Raw genomic sequence first — 22,130 nt, 5'->3', positions numbered from 1 at the left:
GGTATGCAATGAAATCATAATCAATTTCTTTGCTTCTATTCAGGCTCGTTGAAATGATCCCTCTTCAACATTTATGCATCTCACCTCCCTGCTACATTGTAAAGATTCTTGGTTTGATCTTTTGAGAGCCATGGGAGACCGTAATTGGCAATCTCTACTGTCATGAGCACTGGACACTGCATGTCACATGCACAGCACCGGAACCCTAGTCACCATGAAGTCAGCTCGCATGCAATATATATTCTTTGACTACGTCTTGAAAAATATATGCATTTCTTAATCTAGAGTTGTAAACTACAGTACTCTGTCCTACAGGTGTAAACGGGGAGTATTTATTTATGCCAAGCATTTTTCTGATGAGTATGAACAATTTAGTGGTGATGTAAAAAGAAAAGTCCCAGTATGTTGGACTACATCATTCATTTTTACAGATCTTGGTTTATTATTGTGGTAACATATACCTTGTTTGTCTCCCCATTTTTTTACATTTTCTTGCCTCAATAAAGATCGTTGCTAATTATTTTGTGACTTCCTTTCAAGCCTGCTGTGTGCAATCATGAACCCAGTTTTTTTCTTCCTTTTCCTAATATATATCTACATTTACACATGTATATATAACCCAGCTTACATTCTGAGGATCCTTTTTCAGTAACTGTTTCTCACCTTCCCCCTTCTGTAGTCCGCTGTTTCTAGGTACTTGCACAGCTGTCCTCCTACCAGCCAGGGGAGGTATGATTCCCATTATGCTACTCATGCTTCCCTTAGCACTACTGACAGCTGGCTGCTGCATCCAAGTTTTACCCGCTATGCAGTGAGCGCTCTTTTTAAATAAAAAGTGATCCCACTACATTGTTTTTTTTTTTTTTAGTGGGTGTTCTTTTGAAAAGCTTTAGTCAACAACTAATACCTTACTACACAATAATGATTTACTATATTTAAGATTTATATTTCAGGTATTGGTGCTTACGTCACCAAGCGACTCTGTGGAAATAACAAAAGGTTGAAAGGCCAAAGTTACAAAATAGTGAACCTTGGAAACTCTGTGAGAAAAAAGCAGTCTTTTTGCAGGAATGCAAGCCCCCTGAGCCTTCCACGCACCCTTTGTAAATTATATATACCGACTTCAAGATTGCACTTCATGAAGGAAGGACAAACTCCTGATCCACAGAAATTCTGGCAACTGGCAAAAAAGTCTTCTTGATGTTCCGAATATTTGACTAATGGATATTTGGAATTGTATACATTCAAACAATTACATGACTTTCATATGTATGTGTATATATATATATATATATATATATATATATATATATATATATATATATATATATATATATATACATATATCTACATATCTACATATATATATATATATATATATATATATATATATATATATATATGCATCATAATGTGTGTGTTAGGTTTATCTTTATCTATAGGTCTCAGATTGTCTGTGGGTAGGTGTGCATATGTATTAATCTATATATATCTCTACCTGTCTCTCTCTATGTATATATATATATATATATATATATATATATATATATATATATATATATATATATATATATATAGGGTTATGGAGTATGATACAGGAAATATTTGTTGTAAAGCCAGAAGACATGAATTTGAGTTCCCTGATCCTACAGTGCAAGATATTTCATTTATCACATGAACAAGAGCTCCATGTAATGCATTTATCTTTGGGTGTATGTGTGTTTTAAATATAGATTATGGTTTCACATTCATTTCAATTAGACAAGATCATTCTGTTGCTGCTTAACTTTTCTAGACACTACGGCTTTACATGATTTATGTGATGTGTGTGCTCCAATGGTGCAACTGGTTAGTGCATGGTACTTATGATGCATTACTAAGCAATGCTGAGGTTGTGAGTTCAAGCATCACCTGGAGCATGTAGCTTGATATCAACAAAACCTGATAGAGAGACAGGTTTGTTTCCCAGAGGCTGCCCCGTCTCTGGAATCAACCTCCCATATACGTCAAACAGAGTACCTCACTGGCCCTCTTCGAGTGCAACCTTAATGAGTGGATGGGAAACTATAAGTTTGTCTGAGGGGTTCCACCTGTGTCCCTCATTGATAGGGGCAACAGGTGCTGACTGAGGTTTCTTTTTTGGAGATAAACTCTTGGCTACACTTGTAAGGGCCCCAGGGCCATTAGCCTAGTAACCTCCTATGATCCTATGTCTTTATAAATACACTGCTTCATGGGTGATTTTCTAAACTAGTTCTGAAAAAAACATGCATATGTTTAGAAGAACAGTGACGGTTACTTTAGAAATTCTTAGTTTTATACTTATATATAATTATAACTTGTATATTTGTTAGCTATTTTAATATTATTTGGTTTAGTCATAAAGGCTTGGGGCTATTTTACCATTAAAGCCACTTTCCAATTGGTTGGTTGTAGTTATATTTCATTTTCTTTTTTCTTTTTCTGTATATTCTCTTTTACATTTTAAATTACATTTGCATTCTGTGAGTTTACTATACGAAAATAATAATTGATTTGGGGATAGTTTAGTGTTTAGTTTTGATATATTAAGTTAACTGAGGATGAAATAGGAATTTAGAGTAAGAGTTCTGATTGGTTGGGTTTTTGATGGCAGTTGCAATATGTAGATAAATACTCTGATGATATGTGTGTGTGTGTGTGTGTGTGTGTGTGTGTGTATTTATCATGTATATTCTCTCACAAATATTTGGATTTATGCAGTGCTGATATATGGGTATGTCATAGAGTATTATGTTTGCATTATACTGTTCAGTAGGTACAGTATGGAAATTTTGTAATAAGTGGCTTTGGTTCAATCCTTGGCTGGGGTGCCTTCTGTGCAGAGTCTGCATATCTTCCCTGTGGTGGTGTGGGTTTCCTCCAGGTGCTCCGGTTTCCTCCCACATCCCAAAGACATGCTGTAGGTGGATTGGATACTCTAAATTGGCCCTGGGCGTGAGTGCATGCATGTGTGTGCCTTCTGTGGATGGTTGGGCGCCGGACTGGCAACTCAACACTGTAAAACTCTACTGCCAATCATGAGCGGCCAGGTGATCCACTGTGGCGACCCCTAACCGGGAAAGCCGAAAGAAGATCTGTCATCACCAAACATGTCTTCTATCCCCTAGAGGGTTCCCTATTAGAAGACCGAAGATGCATTCTTTCAAATGCATCTTGGTCGAACTCAAAAGCCTGAAATGGCAAAATATCAAAGTGGCTTTTAAGCAAATTCTTTCCCTGGGAAAGAATTTGCTTGGCCTCTTTGTTACTTTGCCATTTTCGGCACTGTAGTGCAGTCTCAGAGTTGGTATATTAAAGTAGGGGGGTGGGGGGGGACAGCCCCCCACTTAATCCCTAGGAAAAAAAATCGCTGTTCTGACAATTCAAAATTGTAAGCTTTCACTTACATAGGGTCAATTAATCACCGTTCGCTTTTTTACGCATCCGGTGATCTAATATAGACTCCCGTAGAGTACAAGATTTTAAGTATATGTACACCAAGCATTCACATATTCTGTTTGTATGTATGTATGTATGTATGTATGTATGTATTATTATTATTATTATTATTATTATTATTATTATTATTATTATTATTGTTGTTATTATTATGGGTTTCCAGTTTTTGAAGATTTTCCTAGTGGAGCAGCATTATCCAAAGTGCTATTTTTATTATGAATGGATTTCATTGCATATGGATATAGAATTATTTTATTTCAGTATTTTTGATATTTGATTTCTATGATATTTCTATGGATTTTCATCTGTTAGCTTCTTTAGTTCTTCTTTTGATTTGTGGGAAGTATTTATTTTATTCTTCCTGGGAGTAGGATAGTTTTTGCCTTAAAAATAGTAGTTATTTCTCTCTGAGGTTGGACTTTATTTGCAGGAGGTTTTTTCCTCATTTGAGATGCTGGAGTTTTAACGTTTGAAGAAAATTAAAGACTTAATTTTATGTGACTTCCTATGAAGAATAGGTAGGCTTATTATTTTAATATTTATATTTATTTATTTACTCAATATAGTTTTTGTTATAATACAAAGTGTGATCATGGGTTTTTAGCAGGACTGTGATGTTTATGTATTTTGTATTTTAAAGAATAGTTTTTTTTTTGTTTTTTTTTGAGGGATAGTAACATCTGCAAATTGTATATGTTTTCCTCTGCAGTTCTTTATTTTGAATGCATTTTTGAATGCAGTACTTTGTGTTACCCTTTTATTAATTAGGGCTAGGGATATAAGTTTGCTTAGGCAAATGTGTAGTACTGGTATTTATTTGTATGCAGAGTTTGATGGGTTAGCTTTATGCAGTTTTAAATAGGTCTACCTCTGTTGATCTGGATTCAGGTAGAGTTATGACAAATGCTTTGCCTCTTCTTGTGTACTACTCCTGACACTAACCTTGTTCATATCCCCAACTTTACCCATTCCCTTAAAAAAAGTCCTTTCCCTAACAGTAGTTCTACACTTAGACATTCCGACACAATTTGCATATGTAACACACAAGCTATCCCCTTACCTAGCCCTTACTCTAACTGTAACTCTAAGAGATTCACACACACACTCCCCATCCTAGCTGCCAAAACTTTTGGAATATACAAAAGATTCTGGGTTAATACAGACATCCATTTACCATAACACAAAGCACACACCCTACGTAAACCCAGTCATTGAGATTCTGATGTTTGATGTTAGTGTCATCTAAAAAAAAAGCAGCAGTCCACACACACACACACACACACACACACACACACACACACACACACACACACACACACACACACACACACCACTTACTCCACATTGGCTTCACAGTAGAGCAGTTGCTATAACTGACACTGACTGCCTACACACCTTCTGGTGTATGTCATTTGATTTAAAAGGCAAAATATCTAAACACAAGTGATCAAACATGAGTGGACTAAACTCACTTCAACTAACCTAGCATAACACAGACAAAAAAAATGCTTTTTTTGCAGAATGGCAAGCCTTCACACCCTCTAACTTATATATAACAACTCCATAGTCACACTACAGTGAAATAAAGGAAAAAATAGACATGACCACCATCACAGTTCAACTTACCGCGATAAAACAAACTATAATATTACGTATAAATCTTTAAGAAAACTCATACCAGTGATTTGTTTTTTTGTTCACACTGAAAGGGGTTCATTTGTCTACTTTGCTTACTGACAGTCACAAAGCTTGTTTACCATAACCACATGCTCATATTTTCTATTTCCATATATGCATCATGATTATTTGTGAAGGAAAGTTGTGGCTAATATGTTCTGAATGTAAGAGGAAGCTCATTAGATCTTTGGTGCTATTGCATAACATATCTGTCAGTTTTCCTTTATTAGTATATATTTTAATATTAGATTTTGTAGTATGATTCCAGTGTCATAGTAATGCATTCTAGGTCTAAACTTTCAAGTAGATCTTAATAAGATGATGTATAGATCAGGCATAGGTCACATCTAATCAACCTGTAAGAAAGACAATGGCAAATACTGAAGCCTTTCTAATAGCTTTCTCTGTATGATTTTTTGAGTAAGGAAGCACTGTCCTTCTCAAGTTGTTTTAAGTGTTTTGTTTGAAGGCTACAAAGTGTACCATTGTATTTAATAATGGGTCAGATCAGTGGAATATGGAGTAGTTCACATCCTCTTGGAGTGACCAGACATGCACTTTAGAATTAGAATGATGAAAGAGCATGTTTTTTTCTGATTTTGTTTTCTTCCAAGATTCCTTTATGCTCACTAGTCCAAACTTCTATGAAGAAGAAATTTGAAGAAGTTGTGGATCTTCTATCAGAATTAAAAAAAATACTGTATAGCTTCAGGTGGATGAAATTGCCTTGCCCTATATTTGGTAGAATTCCACATAGAGTTACTCCATACTTATGCGCTGGCCTCACAGCAGAGCAGTTATTGTAACTGACGCTGACTGCCTACACACCTTCTGGATGTGTACTTTTCTAAGCCTGTTTTGCCATTTAATTAATTTGGATCTTTCCTTAGGATGAAACAAGTCCACCTTCAGCTACCACCACTGAAACAATTCCACCTTCTCCTACCACCATTGATACAAATCCATCTTCTCCTACCACCACTGCTGATACAAGCTCACCTTTTCCTACTACCACTGTCAATTTTTAGATGTGATTCACTAGTTTTATTATTTTTCTGAATTCCAGGAGATCAGTAACTCTAGAAAGTATGTGGAAATGTTTGCCATTGCTTCTTGCAAAGCTCTGGCTTCTTTGCAATGTCTGCTCATTTCTCACTCCTCTGGCAAGATGGTATAAATAACTTAGTAAATTCAATGCCCTGAGGCACTTTAATGGCCTCCTAAACAACAGATTGCAGAAATATGACAGAGTTCATAATGTTCTGCAGCAGTTCAATGTACTAATGTTTTAACTTAGACCTATCTGAAGTGATTAATGTCCTTAATTTCCACTTTTATACCTTTAGTTATAGCAATCTAGTTATAATATGAAATAATTATTATGATTGTCTCTCATATTTTATAGTAGGAGATACAATTATAAAATAATGTATGCTACCAAGGATATGTGGGTATATTACCTATAAGTAAAGGATATATCAGTTACTATACTTTAACTACAGTAATACAGGTAATATTGTAGTCAGTTTAATTAAGAACAAAAGAAAGAACATATAATCCTTTGAAATATTTACATAAACTGGATGGTACAAAGTAATACATGTTCTCAGAATATTCTGGTAAACTAATCTGAATAACAAACCAAAGGAAGATGCTATTAAAATCTACTAGTTTCAGCTACTCTGTATTTGGAATTTAATTTGCCATTCGATAGCAATTATTTGGTACAGCTATTTGCTAAAGCTGATGAAAAATTAATTTCTGTAAAAATAGTAATACATATCATCAGTAAGAAATTGTAATAATTAATATAAACATAGCTGCTATTAAATACAAATAAACAAATAAATAATCTAGTACTTTTGTATTTTTCTTTTCCTGGCCTGATAGATCAATCTTTGCATCACTGTTCAACAGCTGAGTTTCCAGTTTTATTTATGTCTATTTCTTGAAAATGCATTTCATAAATTTGTCACCTCTTGTTTTAAATTTTCCAGTTTCTTTTGTAGAGAATTGCACCTATTTTAGTAGAATAAAAACTGCAACAAAAGAGTTATATAAAAATACATTTAGTGTATCTAAATACAGATTTTTCTTACAGAACAAAATTGTATTCATTGCTGACTCACTCACTTATTTTGGTTTTTCATAAACTGAAACTTTTGTTTTATAGGCTGTTAACCTCATATTCTGCCCCATAGCTGTAACATGGGGGTGAGAACACAACAAAAATATAAAAATTATGTGTTTAGTTTTTGCATTTACTTGACCTTTTTTGAGACTCATGGACAGGTTTACAGTATGCCACCAGAGATTGTTGGAACTGAACTTCTGTGAACATAATTAAGACAGTTGTACATCTTCCCCCTAGGCCACTAAGCCTTGCTGACAAGCTGCATACCATAACCATTACCCCTTTGCACAAGAAGTCGACTACATGTAATTGCTTTACTTTAAAAAAACGTGCATGGCCACTAGTGTCTATATAAAGTAATTGACATATTGATGCATTTTACTATGATTAACATCTGTCAACAACATTCACAATATTTTTCTGCTACCACTTATTCTAATTCACTGTATTCATTTCACTTTTTTCTTAGCATTTTATCTTAATATTACAACTCTACCATTCTTAAGTTTTATTTTTTTCTTCTGTTAACAAATGTGTATTGTATCTGTACACTTGAACACGCTCATATGGATCCCAGGCTGTGTCTGAAGTTGGTCCATAGTGCGTTATTTCATCACCCAAGTAAACAAATTCAAATTAATAAAATATGTGCATGAAAACAAATTGCACCTTAATGTCTACCTGGATTTCCTGTTTTCCTTTTTAGCTTTTGAATACATTTAGTAATATTGTTATAAAATATATAAAACAGTTTATTATGTTTATGAAAACATGCATGAATACTAAATAAATTAAGCCTAATGAAAGTAAACATAATATATATGATATATCTTACTAGGCAATGATTCTTAAATTATGGAATCCGTATGTTTGTTTTCATATAAAACTCATCTTATTTACATCTTTTATAAAGAGCTACCAGGTGATGTTAATTCAGAAAATCAATTTATTCTTTCTTTTCTAAGTTATGAATGTATTCGGTAATCCTAATCCAGTTATAAGATATAGGTATATGTATGTATATGTGTTTGTGTGTGTGTGTGTGTGTGTGTGTGTGTGTGTGTGTGTGTGTGTATATATATATATATATATATATATATATATATATATATATATATATGTTCTTCCTTTGTCTATGAGTAACATTCATGAATACTAATGAAAACTAATACAAGTAAATATAATATTTATGATTTATTACACTGCAAAGGGGTTCTAAAAGTTATAAAGCGTGGAGTCCAGATGTCTGTACTCTTATAAAACTCTTCAATCACCAAAGTAAAATGAATTTGTTTTATGACAGATGAAAAATGAATTTTAATTTAATATTTCCTAAATATGTACATAGTAACTCTCATATTGGCTTATGTGTTAAAATCAATATCAAGATTGATTAACCAGATTGGGAAATATTGACTTTCATCCTGTTCAATATATGCCTTTTGGTCCACTATATCTTGCCATTGTCCTTGAGAGAAGTAATGAATACATGTTTAACATTTGGACTACTAGTATATCTAGGGGCATTTTTGCTTTTAACATGTTAGACTAATGTACGCTCATTTATAAATGGTCCTTTCTCCAATTCTACCAATTTACCAAGGCAATGAACAAACATGCATTCATGTATTTTGTATGCCCTAACAACTTTAGTCATTAAGAAAACATCCGGGTACAAAAAAATGCACATAATTAAAAGCAAATAAAGTATTTAGTTGAAATGTGATGAGCTTTGCACATAGTAATCCATTTGTTTAGAGACTGTTTGTAATGTAGCTGTGGGAGTTAAAGGGTCTGCAAGTAGAATTAATTAGAAATCTGACATCATTCTACAGTTTTTTTTTAATTATTTTAACTACTGTAAGGTACTGGTTTGTTACACATGCCATGGAAAATTCCTATGCTGGTTTGGGGAATCTCATTGTATGCACTACTGTTTGCATAGTAGTGCTTTTGGGGTCTATATTACATCACCAAATGCCTAAAAAAGCGAACGGTGATTAATCAACCCTATGTAAGTGGAAGCTTACAATGTCGAACTGTCAGAACAATGATTTTTTTCCCAAGGGAAAAAAAATCGCTGTTCCATCAAAAAAAAGAAAGAAAGAAAGAAAGAAAACACTTTAAAACATTACATTAAGTGGGGAACTTCGCCACTCCACACCCCCGTACTTAAATATACCAACTCTGAGACCACACTACAGTGCAGAAAACGACAAAGGAACAAAGCGGCCAAGTGAATTCTTTCCCAGGGAAAGAATTTGCTTAAAAGCCGCTTCGATATTTTGCCTTTTCAGCCTTTTATGTTCGACCAAGACGCATTCGAAAGAATGCTTCTTCGGTCTTGTAATGGGAACCCTTGTTTTTGATGACCTTAGAAGGTTAAGAATAGAATGCTGTACACATAGTGAAATCTTATGGCTCTGTACAGCTTTATTTTTCCATTACCTTATAAAATCAGCTTTGTTTTCACTTTTAGCAGTGTAAACATGATGTGCAGGAGGCTGGTTTTTTTTTGAGCTTTTATGTACTAATTTTTTTTCTCAAGAAGTAATTCAGAATTACACTCTTTCTTATTCTTTATATACCAAAGTTTTTCCCTTTAGTCCCACTACATTCATGCAAGAGATTTATGGATATGGTTTGCTCTGCATATGTGGTGTGATCTGGGTCCCATGCAGTGCACAATACTGTTATGTGCGATGCATGAAAAGAGCTGCACATGTGACAACATCCAAATCACACAATGCTTTGGGAACTATATGACATACTACATGTATCCAGTATATTCTTACAGCACCCACAGCTGTTATATGGGGTCTTCTAACTTTGAAAATCCCCGTTACTGAAGAGCCTGGGCAGACTCTGTACTTGTCATTATTATAATGCATGAGGGATGTTGGGGGAGGGGGTATATAGGTAACTGTTCAGGTCATCAGAGCTTGTATGTTTTTGTTTAGTGTTACACCACCAGTCAGTGAACACTTTTTGAGGCATAGAAACTTTGGAGAGAGACTAATAAAGTTAGGGGAGTGTGGGAGAATAAGGGGAAGGGAGCTTGCCCCTGCAAAATACATTTTTATCTATTTAATTTCCTCATATTGTGGTGTACTTCGGTATGTATGCTCTGAGGTGCTGTATACATGCATGTCAACTACTATACGAGCATTCTTTGCTTAGCTATAGTGAGCCAAGTGTGGTTATTTCAAGGAGACACAGAACCAAATGGGGGTTCAGGAGTAAAGTCATAATGATCAGCTGCACATGACATAGAAAATACAAAGATACCCCCCCCCACTCATCATGCACACACACATGCACTCATATATATACTGCACAGGTTTACATCAAACTATTGAAAACCCACTTACTCAAAACTCAGATCACTGAGAAGACAACAGCGAAACGGCACTTCATCGACTCCACACATCATCAACAGGTTATCCAGGGAATGAAGGAAGTAAACCGAAAATAAAAACAAACCACAGCAAAACACTACAAACCCACACAAGTGGGGGGCTTTGGCCCCACACCCCCAATATGGGGAGTTGTGCCCCCCACACTCCCCTAATTAAATATACCAACTCCGAGATCGCACCATAGTGGACAAAGGAGAAAACTTATGGCTGTTGGCCAACTGCCTTCTTTTCCTTGGTAACCTGTCGATGATGTGAGGAGACGTTTCACTGTTGTCTTGATTTGTGTTTCAAATAAGTGGGTTTTTGATACTCTGAAGAAGACCCATACTACACACACACACACACACACACACACACACACACACACACACACACACACACACACACACACACACAGTGGCTTGTTGGAGCAGCATATGTGTGTCTGTGTGCTCATGTATCATGTACGCTACAGTGTGTGTCTATGTGTGTTTGTTCATTTATGGAGTAAGTGTTAGATCACTGCAGTATCCCTGATGCACATGAATGGAAAATGCAATTTACAAAATGCTGACCCTATCTACAGAGTATTACTCATTGTTATGCACTAACCACTGTTTGCATGAACTTAAGAATTGGTTGCACGAGTGGCATCATTTTTAGCCTAGACTTTAATGCCCTGTTGGCCTTCCCAGAAAGAGAATAGTCCACCCTTGCTATTTGGAACAACCAGACAGCAACTGTCTTCCAGAAAATACTGCAGTGGGCTGCAGAAATAATTCTTACATTTTTGTTGCCTGTTTCCATCTAGAGTATGGTCAGCTATGTGCACATACATGCATCTATATTTGTCTGACCACAAGCTTTACAGCATTATACATGTAAAGTTGTTTCTCTCTCTCTCTCTCTCTCTCTCTCTCACCATGTCTCTGTGGAGTTGTATGTTTTTGGGAATCAACGTCTGATTTTAGTAGCGCTGTAATATTAATTGAAAAGGAGGTACAGCTTTTTGTTTCTTCTCTGAGAGGGTAAAAGCCCACTCAGAGACAGCTGCAGTATTTTTGTAGTGCTGTGTTAGGTGCTAAGCATGATGGCTGACTTTGAGGCATGCTTTTCCAGTGCTGTTCATGCACATACACTCATTTGAATAGGTTCAGCACAGCACACCACTGTAACATTCTGTGAACTGTAACATAGCCTGCATCTAGCCTTTGAATGCTGTTATATATGAAATGTGTTTGGCCTTCTTATGTACATTCCTCAAAGCATTATCCCTGTGTACTACACACAATCGCCACAAAGCCTGCTCTTTCAAATGTGAACTGAAAATAAGCAAACTGAAAAATTGGTGATGCTTGCAACATATGTAAGAGTGGAAATGGAGAAGTAACCATACATTGGTGTGGATGTTTACTTATTTTATTAGCTTTATTTTATATTAATTGTTTTCCAGGTAAGCTGACTGGCTCTGGGAAGGTTTTCTGCTATGACCCCTGCCACAGGCACATAAATGAATTTTATACAATGTAAGAAGCTAGATGACAAAAGAATATTATAAAATTGAGCTGTGGTTAATAGGCTAGGTTGTGTTACCCATTATCCTTTAAACACTGATAAGAGTTTTTTTTGCGCTCTGAGATACTTGTTGTCTTGAAGTTAACCAGAGTATGTTCATTCCTGATGTACACTGGTAATGTATTACAGCTTACTGGTACAGTCTTTCCCCCAGTACAAGTATAAGTGTGGTCCAGTTAAAAGCTCATCACTTGGTGGACCTGAAAGGGTAGTGTTGGCATGCAGCCAGGTTATGTGCCAAAATGAGGTCATTGTTCCAATTACAGTGCTTAGAAGTGAGTGTGCTGAGAGCAGGGAGGAGCAAGCCTAGGTGTGTAGTTATGTTGCCCCTTGCAGAGATAACCAGTGGTGTTTCTGAACATCTGATATGGATGTAAATAACAGCTGTCTGAAGAAATGTTGTATTGCTTGGCAAATTAGAGACTAGAAGAGATGGAAAGTGCTCTAGCCTGCAGATAAGTCCATTTACGCAAGCTGCCTTTCTTGCTTTTATGAATAAATGAATTAACAGAACGAATCAAATAAATCCAGGCATTTATCAAAAGACTGTCTGAAAAGAATACAAAAGATATGAGCATAACGTGTCATCACAGAGCCCATACAGCAGTTACAGCAAATTTTTGGGAAGTGAAACTTCATACCTTGTTTTCGGTTTCTGTATAAACCAACAATATTTCTAATTAAACACATGGTCTTCTAGTGATAACCGATGACTCACAAGGAAAGTAAATAATGTGGGAAGAAATAGCCAGGGAATTGTTATGGCTAGGCTTGTATAGGCCCTAGGGCTGATAGCCTAGTACCAACCTATGAACCTATGAACCTATGAAATAAGTATAAGTGTTAACAACCTGATGTCTAGTACTCTTAAATTAAATTATGCTTATTTATTTTATATTTTTTTGTCTGATACTTTTATAATTAAAACTGAGTTTACACAAAGTCAGATGAAAAATATTTTCACAGCTGCATTTTTTTCTGTGCAGTTATAGCATTTAAGTCAATGTGATTTTAAAGTCAGTTTCACATGATGTAAAATCCTACCACCTTCATGCCCTTTTCTGTTTTGTATAGCAGCACCCTCAGTGAACTGACAACAAGAACTGTATGACTACAAGCAGCAGTTCTACATGACTAGAGACTGAGGGTTATTAAATTCCACACTTCTGTTCACTACTGATATGGTCAATTAATCCCTTTGTTTTTCACTGGTGACTTGATCCATTACTAGAAAGCTACACTAATCCCTTTGGTATTCAATACTGACAAGGTACACTATTCTGCTTTGTTATTTACTATTCACATGGTGCACTGATCTCTTTTTTGTTTACTACTGACAATGGTGTTCTAATTGTTTTGCTGTTCACTACTGATGTGGTACATTGATCTCTTTGTTGTTCTCACTACTAACATACTGAACTAATCTTTTTGTAGTTGTATGTACTGCAATGGTGCACTGATCAATTTGTTGTTCATTACTTTTCTTTGCTGTTCACTACTGATGTGGTACATTGATCTCTTTGTTCTCACTACTAACATACTGAACTAATCTTTTTGTAGTTGTATGTACTGCAATGGTGCACTGATCAATTTGTTGTTCATTACTTTTCTTTGCTGTTCACTACTGATGTGGTACACTAACCCCTTTGTTATTCACTGCTGACATGGTACAGAAACCCATTCATTGTTCATTAATTTTCTTTTCTTTGCTGTTCACTACTGATGTGGTACACTAACCCCTTTGTTATTCACTGCTGACATGGTACAGAAACCCATTCATTGTTCATTAATTTTCTTTTCTTTGCTGTTCACTACTAATGTGCTACACTAACCCTTTGTTGTTCACTGCTGACATGGTGCACAAGCCATTTTTGTTCATTACTTTTCTTTGCTGTTCACTACTGATGTGGTACACTAACCCCTTTGTTATTCACTGCTGACATGGTACAGAAACCCATTCATTGTTCATTAATTTTCTTTTCTTTGCTGTTCACTACTGATGTGGTACACTAACCCCTTTGCTGTTCACTGTTGGCATTGTACAATAATCCTTCTGTTATTCATTAATTTTCTTTGCTGTTCACTACTAATGTGGTACACTAACCCTTTGTTGTTCACTGCTGACATGGTGCATAAGCCATTTTTGTTCATTACTTTTCTTTGCTGTTCACTACTGATGTGGTACACTAACCCCTTTGTTGTTCACTGTTGACATTGTGCACTAATCCTTTTATTGTTCATTACTTTTCTTTGCAGTTTACTGATGTGGTACATTAACCCACTTTGTTGCTCACTGCTGACATGGACAATAATCCTTTTGTTACTCTGTACTGTCATGATACGCTAGTCCCTTTGTACTCATGCATAAAGCATCTATGCTGCCAACTCACAATAAATAAACCCCTCCAAAAAATTCTGGATGACCAATTTGGGTCTCCGGTGAATAATACAGAGTAAATCAAATAATGTTCAGCTTTGAAAAAAAAGTAGCTTGACTGCACTTAAATTCCAGAATGTTAATAATCTAGTTAAATGTATGCGTCATAAATGGGGAACTAAAACAAGCTAGTTGAAGCATATTTATTTGTTTTGGATTGTGTATTACATTTTATCTTTCTCATTAAATAAAGATCACGTAGGTTACACCACGTGAAAGGTAAAAGTATAGAAAGTCAATGATTATAAAGCTAGCAGCAGAGAAGAAGGAACACAAAAATTATAATGTATCATGAAAAAAAATCCACATTTTGCAGTATATGAATTTTAGATGTTCTCAGCACAACCAGAGTAATGAGACTGCAATTATAGTAACACATTATTTAATCTATGCTAGAAATCTGCTCTAAAATGCTAAATATTGCTTTTTTAGAACTTCTGAAGTTTGTAAAATACTGAATTATTGTATATCTCTTGTACATGTCACTGAAATACTTTTCTGTGTTATCTTTTGTTCAGACTCTCCTACCAATGTCCAAAGTAAAGGGGATTACTCACTCTCCAGAGATTTGCAATTTAGTTAATAATGCTTAGGCAAACAGTACAGACAGATATGTTATTTTACCATTTTCATAATTAGTAACTTTTTAACTTAATTTTTCTTTTTTAAAACTGTTCCTTTAACTACTGCACTTAGATGTGCTTCTCTTTTTCTGTTTTTGTCTGAGCTCTCTTATCAAACCTTCATGTCACACTGCATGCATTATAATAGGATCAGGTGGTTATATGCTCACCCCCCCCCCCAGAAGTGTTACCATGGCATGCAGTGTGGGATTAGACACTATCATATTCTCAGTCCTCTCAGTCTTATATGTACTCCTCTCTGCCACGATACACACCCAGTTTGCACTGAAGCACATACTACTATAGCCACCCAGATATTATGTGCAACTTTCTGTGTGTTCTGTGTTTTGCAGTACCATTGACTTCCACCACAGGTCAGATTATTTTCCCTCCCAAACTGACCTGTATGGAGTGCTTGCTCATTGAACGTGGGTGACTAGTTGCAGAGAACGACAGAGAGAAAGAGATAGATGGTGAGGGGTGGGGGGTGAGATAGTGATGTTTCTTATATGCAGAGGGACTGACTCTCTAAAGTCATCCTTTTCACACATTAACTACCTTTCTGGTTCCTACCTTGTCACCTAACATCTGCCTAAGTGTGCCCTGCTCTTTGTCATTTTTTTTGCCATGTGTAAACCCTCATGGGAGGTCTGAGAACTCTTTGGCAGAGTACAGGGCTATAATACCTTAGATGGGTAGCAGTTTTCTGATGATGATCTGACCGTTCTTCTCCACAAATATATAATGTGCAGCATTACAGTCTAAAGTTTAATATGTCTGTCTCATAGGCAGTCCTGACCTTTGTTATTGTCTGTCATTGTCTGTGTGGTAGTCTCTCTGTGAGTGCGTTAGCTTTCTTTGAGAACTTCAGTTACCCAACTTCCAAAAGCATATTGGTTGATGGACTGCTCTAAACTATTTCTCTCTCTCTCTCTGTATATATAATTTTATATATGCATACATACACACCCATACATATTACATTTTCCCTTAGCCTTGTTCATAGGTCATTTGTAGGCTAGTTGCTCCTGTAGGGCCATTATAAGCCTAGCCAACTTCCCTTTCAAAGGTGAAAATTAAACCCTGCACTTTGTGCATATGAGGTCAGCACCTTAACCATTATAGCAACTCCCCCTTGGCCATGAGTTAAAATGATCAGAGACTGACAAGTCTGCTTACCCAATATAAAAAAAAAAAAAGTGCATTAATTGATCAAATGTGCATTTATCAAGTCATCCACACGTTTGTATCCACATGCATGTGTCATATAGGCATCTGTCTGTTAGTGCAATATTTTTTTACCACTGCCAGCCCTGTTCCCACCAGGGATAAAATAGTAGTAATTGAACCCACAAGGATTCCTGACAGAAAAGAAAAGAGAAGAGGAACTCTGACATTCTAACGGCTACCCCCTTCCCTAGTTGCTGTCTGGTATGAAGACTGGTACTTGAATCCAGGTCAATAGTGGGATGTGAGGTAAGCATCATCCTATATTATTGCATCCTTAATGTCATACCTTTCTATCTGAAAATGAACAGCTAGCTGCTGCAGAGGAATGTTTGCTTCATGTACATACCTTCTCAATAATAATGTGTGTTACTAAAGGCAAGGATAGCTGCTTTTATGCTTTTAAATGTGGAACAGAATTATTAAACTGGAAAAAAATGTCTGCTGATTGTACAGTGCTTTTTGAAAGTCACTTGAGTTTATGAATAAACTACTTAAACGTTTTAATTATTTTTAGGTGTCAAGAGTCATGCAGCACTATGGGGTAAATGGCTACTCCCTGCATGCAATGAACTCCCTGAGTGCAATGTACAATCTTCACCAACAAGCCGCACAGCAGGCCCAACATGCCCCAGACTACAGACCTTCGGTGCACGCACTTACCCTGGCTGAAAGACTGGCTGGTAAGCAAAAATGCGGTTGTTTTCTTGGTCATCATGCAGAGGTGTACACTGACTTATAAATGCTGTCTTCCTTTTAAAGGATATTTCTACAGGGGTATTACTTCAAACAGATTGTTATAGGGTTATGAGGTCCTTGTAAATATAATGTAATGTTTCATAAATCCACTCCACCAAAGCATACATGATATGAAATGCCATGAACAAAGATTGGCCTTTTTTGCCTTGGATTTACTCCCTTTCCCTGTGCAGCATCATATGATCAGATGCACTTTTAATCACAACTCTGAAAAGACATGCTTCTGAATTTGTATCGCAGCTTACTCTGGAATTTTTCATTCAGATCCTCTGGCTTCATAGGCAGTATGCTTATCTATTTGAACTGTAAAGTAGCAGTGCAATTTTAGCGCATGAAAATTAGAGAACTGAATACATGAAAAGGAACATTGGAATAGTCACCTATAGTGAACAACTGTATTTAAATTCATAGTACATACAGAAAGTAAATATTTCCTAATCCTTATTTCAGTCTAGCAGAGGTTCTTACATAGGCAGAGTACTCCAAAAGAACTTATGAAGGATACACATATAACCCAAAATAATAGAATCTGTCGGAAACCTTCAGGTAGATTCAGCAACGTTGTGCTCAGTCACATGACTGCAAGTTGTGCACCAGGCTCTAGGTACATCCTTGTCTTCAGAATGACCTAGGAAGGAGAATCTCACAGGGAGGTGCTATAATACAACTGCATTAGATCAAGCAGCAATGACACAGCAGATAAGTGGTCCAGGAGATGAAGAGTCAGTTATACCTGACACCTTCATATGATAGAATATGCCTATAGACTGAGTGCCATACATAACTAACCATGGAATGTTTATAACTTTGGGAATATACAGTGCAAGATCTGTGTGCACTCGTGTGTGTGGGGGGGGGGGGGCTTACCTTCAGTGGCACAATATCAGAATTCATTTGTGGGATTGCAATAGTGTAGACAAGTAGCACATCTATTCACTGTTTGCCACCCAAATATATTTGCCCATAGCAGAGGTCAAAAGCACACATAATTCCATGTATATGTTTACTTGTATGTGTCCTATTGACATACCTGTTATGACACTAGGTGATGAATGGGATTATGCGACTTGAACATGTAACTCATATAATGTATTTCAATGGGTGCCAGCTTAATTTCTCCAAACCCTAACAATTAAAGGGGAGGGCCATAAAGCCCAGTAACACAGAAAGACTTGTTTTGAACAAAATAAGCTAAGCACTGTTGAGCAGTGACCAAAATCCTAAAATTCTTAAACTGTGGACTAATACTTCATTCTTTCATTTATTTCTAGTACCTGCTTTACCCTATTTAACATCATAGGTGAGCTGAAATCTACTGCAATAACCAACAGTCATACAGAATGACAGTCTGTCACAGGCTACACACACACACACACACACACACACACACACACACACACACACACACACACACAGACACCTTTGGCCAATTGCTCATTTTCCTAATGGCATGTCTTTCAGATGTGTGAGAAAACTGGTGCACATAGCAAAAATCCACACAGCTGCATCATTTAAAAACATCCACACATGTTGGATCTCTTCATGTGGGCTAAAAGATACACATATGGAACTGAAGACAGCTGAGTATAGGGTGGTTAGCATTAAGACAGCAGGATGTAAAAATAATTTTGAATCAAATGCTTGACTTTTCTCACATGTGCTATCTAAGTGCATACAAGTCTTGCAGTTTCCAATAATTAAAATGGCCATTTTTTCTTTTCCAACGGCTGTACATTTCAAGACATCATTTTGGAGGCCAGATACGGATCTCAGCATCGTAAACAGAGGAGAAGTCGTACAGCTTTTACTGCACAACAACTTGAAGCCCTGGAGAAGACATTTCAGAAAACTCACTACCCAGATGTTGTGATGAGAGAGAGACTGGCTATGTGTACGAATCTACCTGAAGCCAGAGTACAGGTACTAACCACTTACTTAACTCATAAAATAGTTCCCACAAAGTAAGTTAAAGGCTCATAGAGTTAAGTAATATAAAGTGTTAGACAACTGTGATGCTATACTACTGATCTTGCAGACGGTCCAGGTGGAATTTCTGAATGAATTAGTGAATCCAGATATCACTTTGTGCAGTTTGTTTCAACCAACATAAATAAATGTAATTAGGACACTATCATTTGTCTGCAGGGCACTAAATAAATTAGGATGCAAAATACAAATAAACTCTGTTTGGCAGTCAACAAATTATTTACATATTATACTGATCCCTTATTTTAAACATAATTACAAAACAGCTACCATACACAAAGATGGAAAAGATGCCATTAAGTGACCAAAGAAGTCACATGGAGTAAAGACTATCACTCTAGATGTACAGTTTGTTACATTGTTTATCTAAGGTTCTCACTGCTAAGGCTTACAGAGTAAACACCTGAGCTCATCTTTATTGTATGACATAAGAAGTGAGCAAATATCCATAAAAAGTAACCACTGTTTCTGAGCTAAAAATAAAAGGAATACAGAGCCCATCAAAACAAAATTATGCACCAACTTGTTTCACTGTATTGCATTTCACAAGTTTTCCACAAGTGATACTTCTGACACAAGTTTAATTCTGATGCTAAATTATATGTTACCTAATCAGAGGGAAAAATCTCAAATCAAGTTTTCAGGCAGGAAAGAAAAAAGGAATCCTACTTCCAATTCACACTGTGACTACTAAATCTAAATAAAATAAAAAAATAACTAACATTGATAATAAAATTAAAAATATATATTCTTTGTGTTGGGAAGCAAGTGCCTTCTACTCTCCATGTGTGATTTAACTGTCCACTTTTCTTATATGTACTAAGTTTATTGTTGCACATTCAGAGAGCAAATGCAAACACCCAGAAACAAATAATATTCCCATACCAATGCTAGTAAAATTAAAGCTGAACTCCAACTGCTGTTAAACTAAGTCACCCATCAAAAGGCATTAATGTGAAATTCTCTGAAAAAGAAAAGTCAAGAACCGTCCAGACTACAAATGAAACAGAAACACTGAAGCTGCACTCTCCATCTAAACACACCAACAACTCTACTATACTGTACAAAAAGTGGTTGATAGTACTGGATACAGTATTTATCAGATCTGACAAAGTGACATGTTAACAGGTATTATGCTGCACAAAGATAGTAAATAATGTATTTATCTTCTTATAAGGTATTCTGTGATTTTTACATACTGCACTTGAAAAGTGACAACCATTTTTGAACTTGGTTCTTAAGAACAGAGCCCAACAAAGCATATTAGGAATAATGCCAGCTGCAGTTATATGTTTCACTTAATGTAGCTCATGAGTGTACTGTGGTCAGTCCTTCTGACATTAGTCCAGAAATGTGGTTAAAATACATGTTGTTCACAGGCATGATAGACAGTGGCTAAGGGTACATATCCATACAAGGCACAAAATAAACAACACCCTTAAAGCTCCTTTATGATAGGTACAAGAGAAAATGAAAGAAGGGTATCAAAATGAAAAATGGGAAAGTGTTTTCAGATGGGAAAAAGGAACAGCATTCATAAGCTGAGACCAAGGTGCGCTGATCAACACTTTGAAAACATGTAACATGCAGGAAATACCTATCATGTGGAAGTCTGTATCAGAATGTAATTGCTTATCACCAGTGAACTGTGTGACGCTTAAAGCATCATCACCAGAAGGTTGCCAGCATTATGCTACTAAAAAAATCTTTCCCTAACAGTACCAGTACCAAGATGACACTTTCTCAGTTTTGCAGCTGTAGTTTGGGTGTATGATATAGAGCATTTTTAGCTGGATAGAATTATTAGGTAGTTTGTGATTTAACATTATGCGTTTTCAGTTTTTTCTGCAACTATTCGTTGTAAATCACATTTACTTTCTATTATGTATATTGTTTCTGCAATTTAATGTGTCAGGCTTTCTCCTCACTTGTAACAACCGAAAGTCCTTGTGGCTTTGGCTGTGCAGAAAATCATCTTCTTGAGAAGATAGTCTTATGTAGACACCTCTGCCAATTTTGTTTAGTCATGGCAACCACAAAATATATCACCTTATAAAAACATAAATCTGAGCATGAGTCCAACCAGATAACCACAAAATATACCAACTTATAAAAACATATGAGTTCAACTGGATACACACATATATATTATTTTTATTTATTTTGACATTTGTTAACCAGATATGTCCAATGGAGCAGTAGGCCAGTTTCAGCGGAGGCCCGGGGGGAAATGCTCCATATAGACACAAATACATATAGAGCTACAAATACAGTAGTATAACAGAGAATAACAACAATCACAGCTGATTTTTAAATACAGGGAATATACCTAAAAGATAGATTAAATACTTAAAAGATGTCATTAAAGTTATGTAGTTTGATATGAGGTGGGTCTCAGTAAGTGGGGAAGAAGATGTGAAAAAAAGTAAAATGGGGTTAATAGATGGATATAAGGTAAAGAAGTGAGGGGAAGAGACGTAGGAGTCAGTAAACAGGGGAACATAGTGGTAATTATGTTAAGATGAGTAGAGGAGGGAGAAGTAGTTAGTAGGAGAAACAGTTAGTAGATGGAAGATGTTAAGCTGGGCTTTTGGTAAGAAAAGATCCAAGAGTTTAGTACGTTTTTTTTAATACTTTCTTGAAGCTATGGGTATGGGGCAGACTTCTAATGTTTAGTAGGAGTTTGTTCCAAGCTAGGGCAACTGAGTACCGGTATAAATGTTGTTCTATTGCTCTTTTTGGCTTGTGGATTGCTAAGAGGAACTGATCAGAGCTCCAAAGAGAGTGGAAGGGGGTGTATAGTGCTAAGGAAGAGATTGTGGGGTAGGAGGAGG

At 36.1% G+C, this 22,130-nt stretch overlaps 1 protein-coding gene across 1 annotated transcript in view; it reads left to right on the top strand.

Moving 5' to 3' along the window:
• Nucleotides 1-22,130, top strand: part of DMBX1 (diencephalon/mesencephalon homeobox 1) — a 99,890-nt gene that overhangs the window by 49,249 nt on the left and 28,511 nt on the right. The window contains exons 2-3 of the mRNA XM_044085841.1: nt 17,069-17,234; nt 19,052-19,230. Coding sequence (XP_043941776.1) covers nt 17,081-17,234; nt 19,052-19,230 — 333 coding nt within the window. The 5' untranslated portion in view covers nt 17,069-17,080. The remainder of the gene's footprint in view (nt 1-17,068; nt 17,235-19,051; nt 19,231-22,130) is intronic.

This window comes from Protopterus annectens, chromosome 10.part0 (genome assembly GCF_019279795.1).
Source record: "Protopterus annectens isolate FY-2018-M chromosome 10.part0, PAN1.0, whole genome shotgun sequence".
Lineage (NCBI taxonomy): Eukaryota > Metazoa > Chordata > Ceratodontiformes > Protopteridae > Protopterus > Protopterus annectens.
This window is presented reverse-complemented; position numbering and strand designations above follow the sequence as displayed.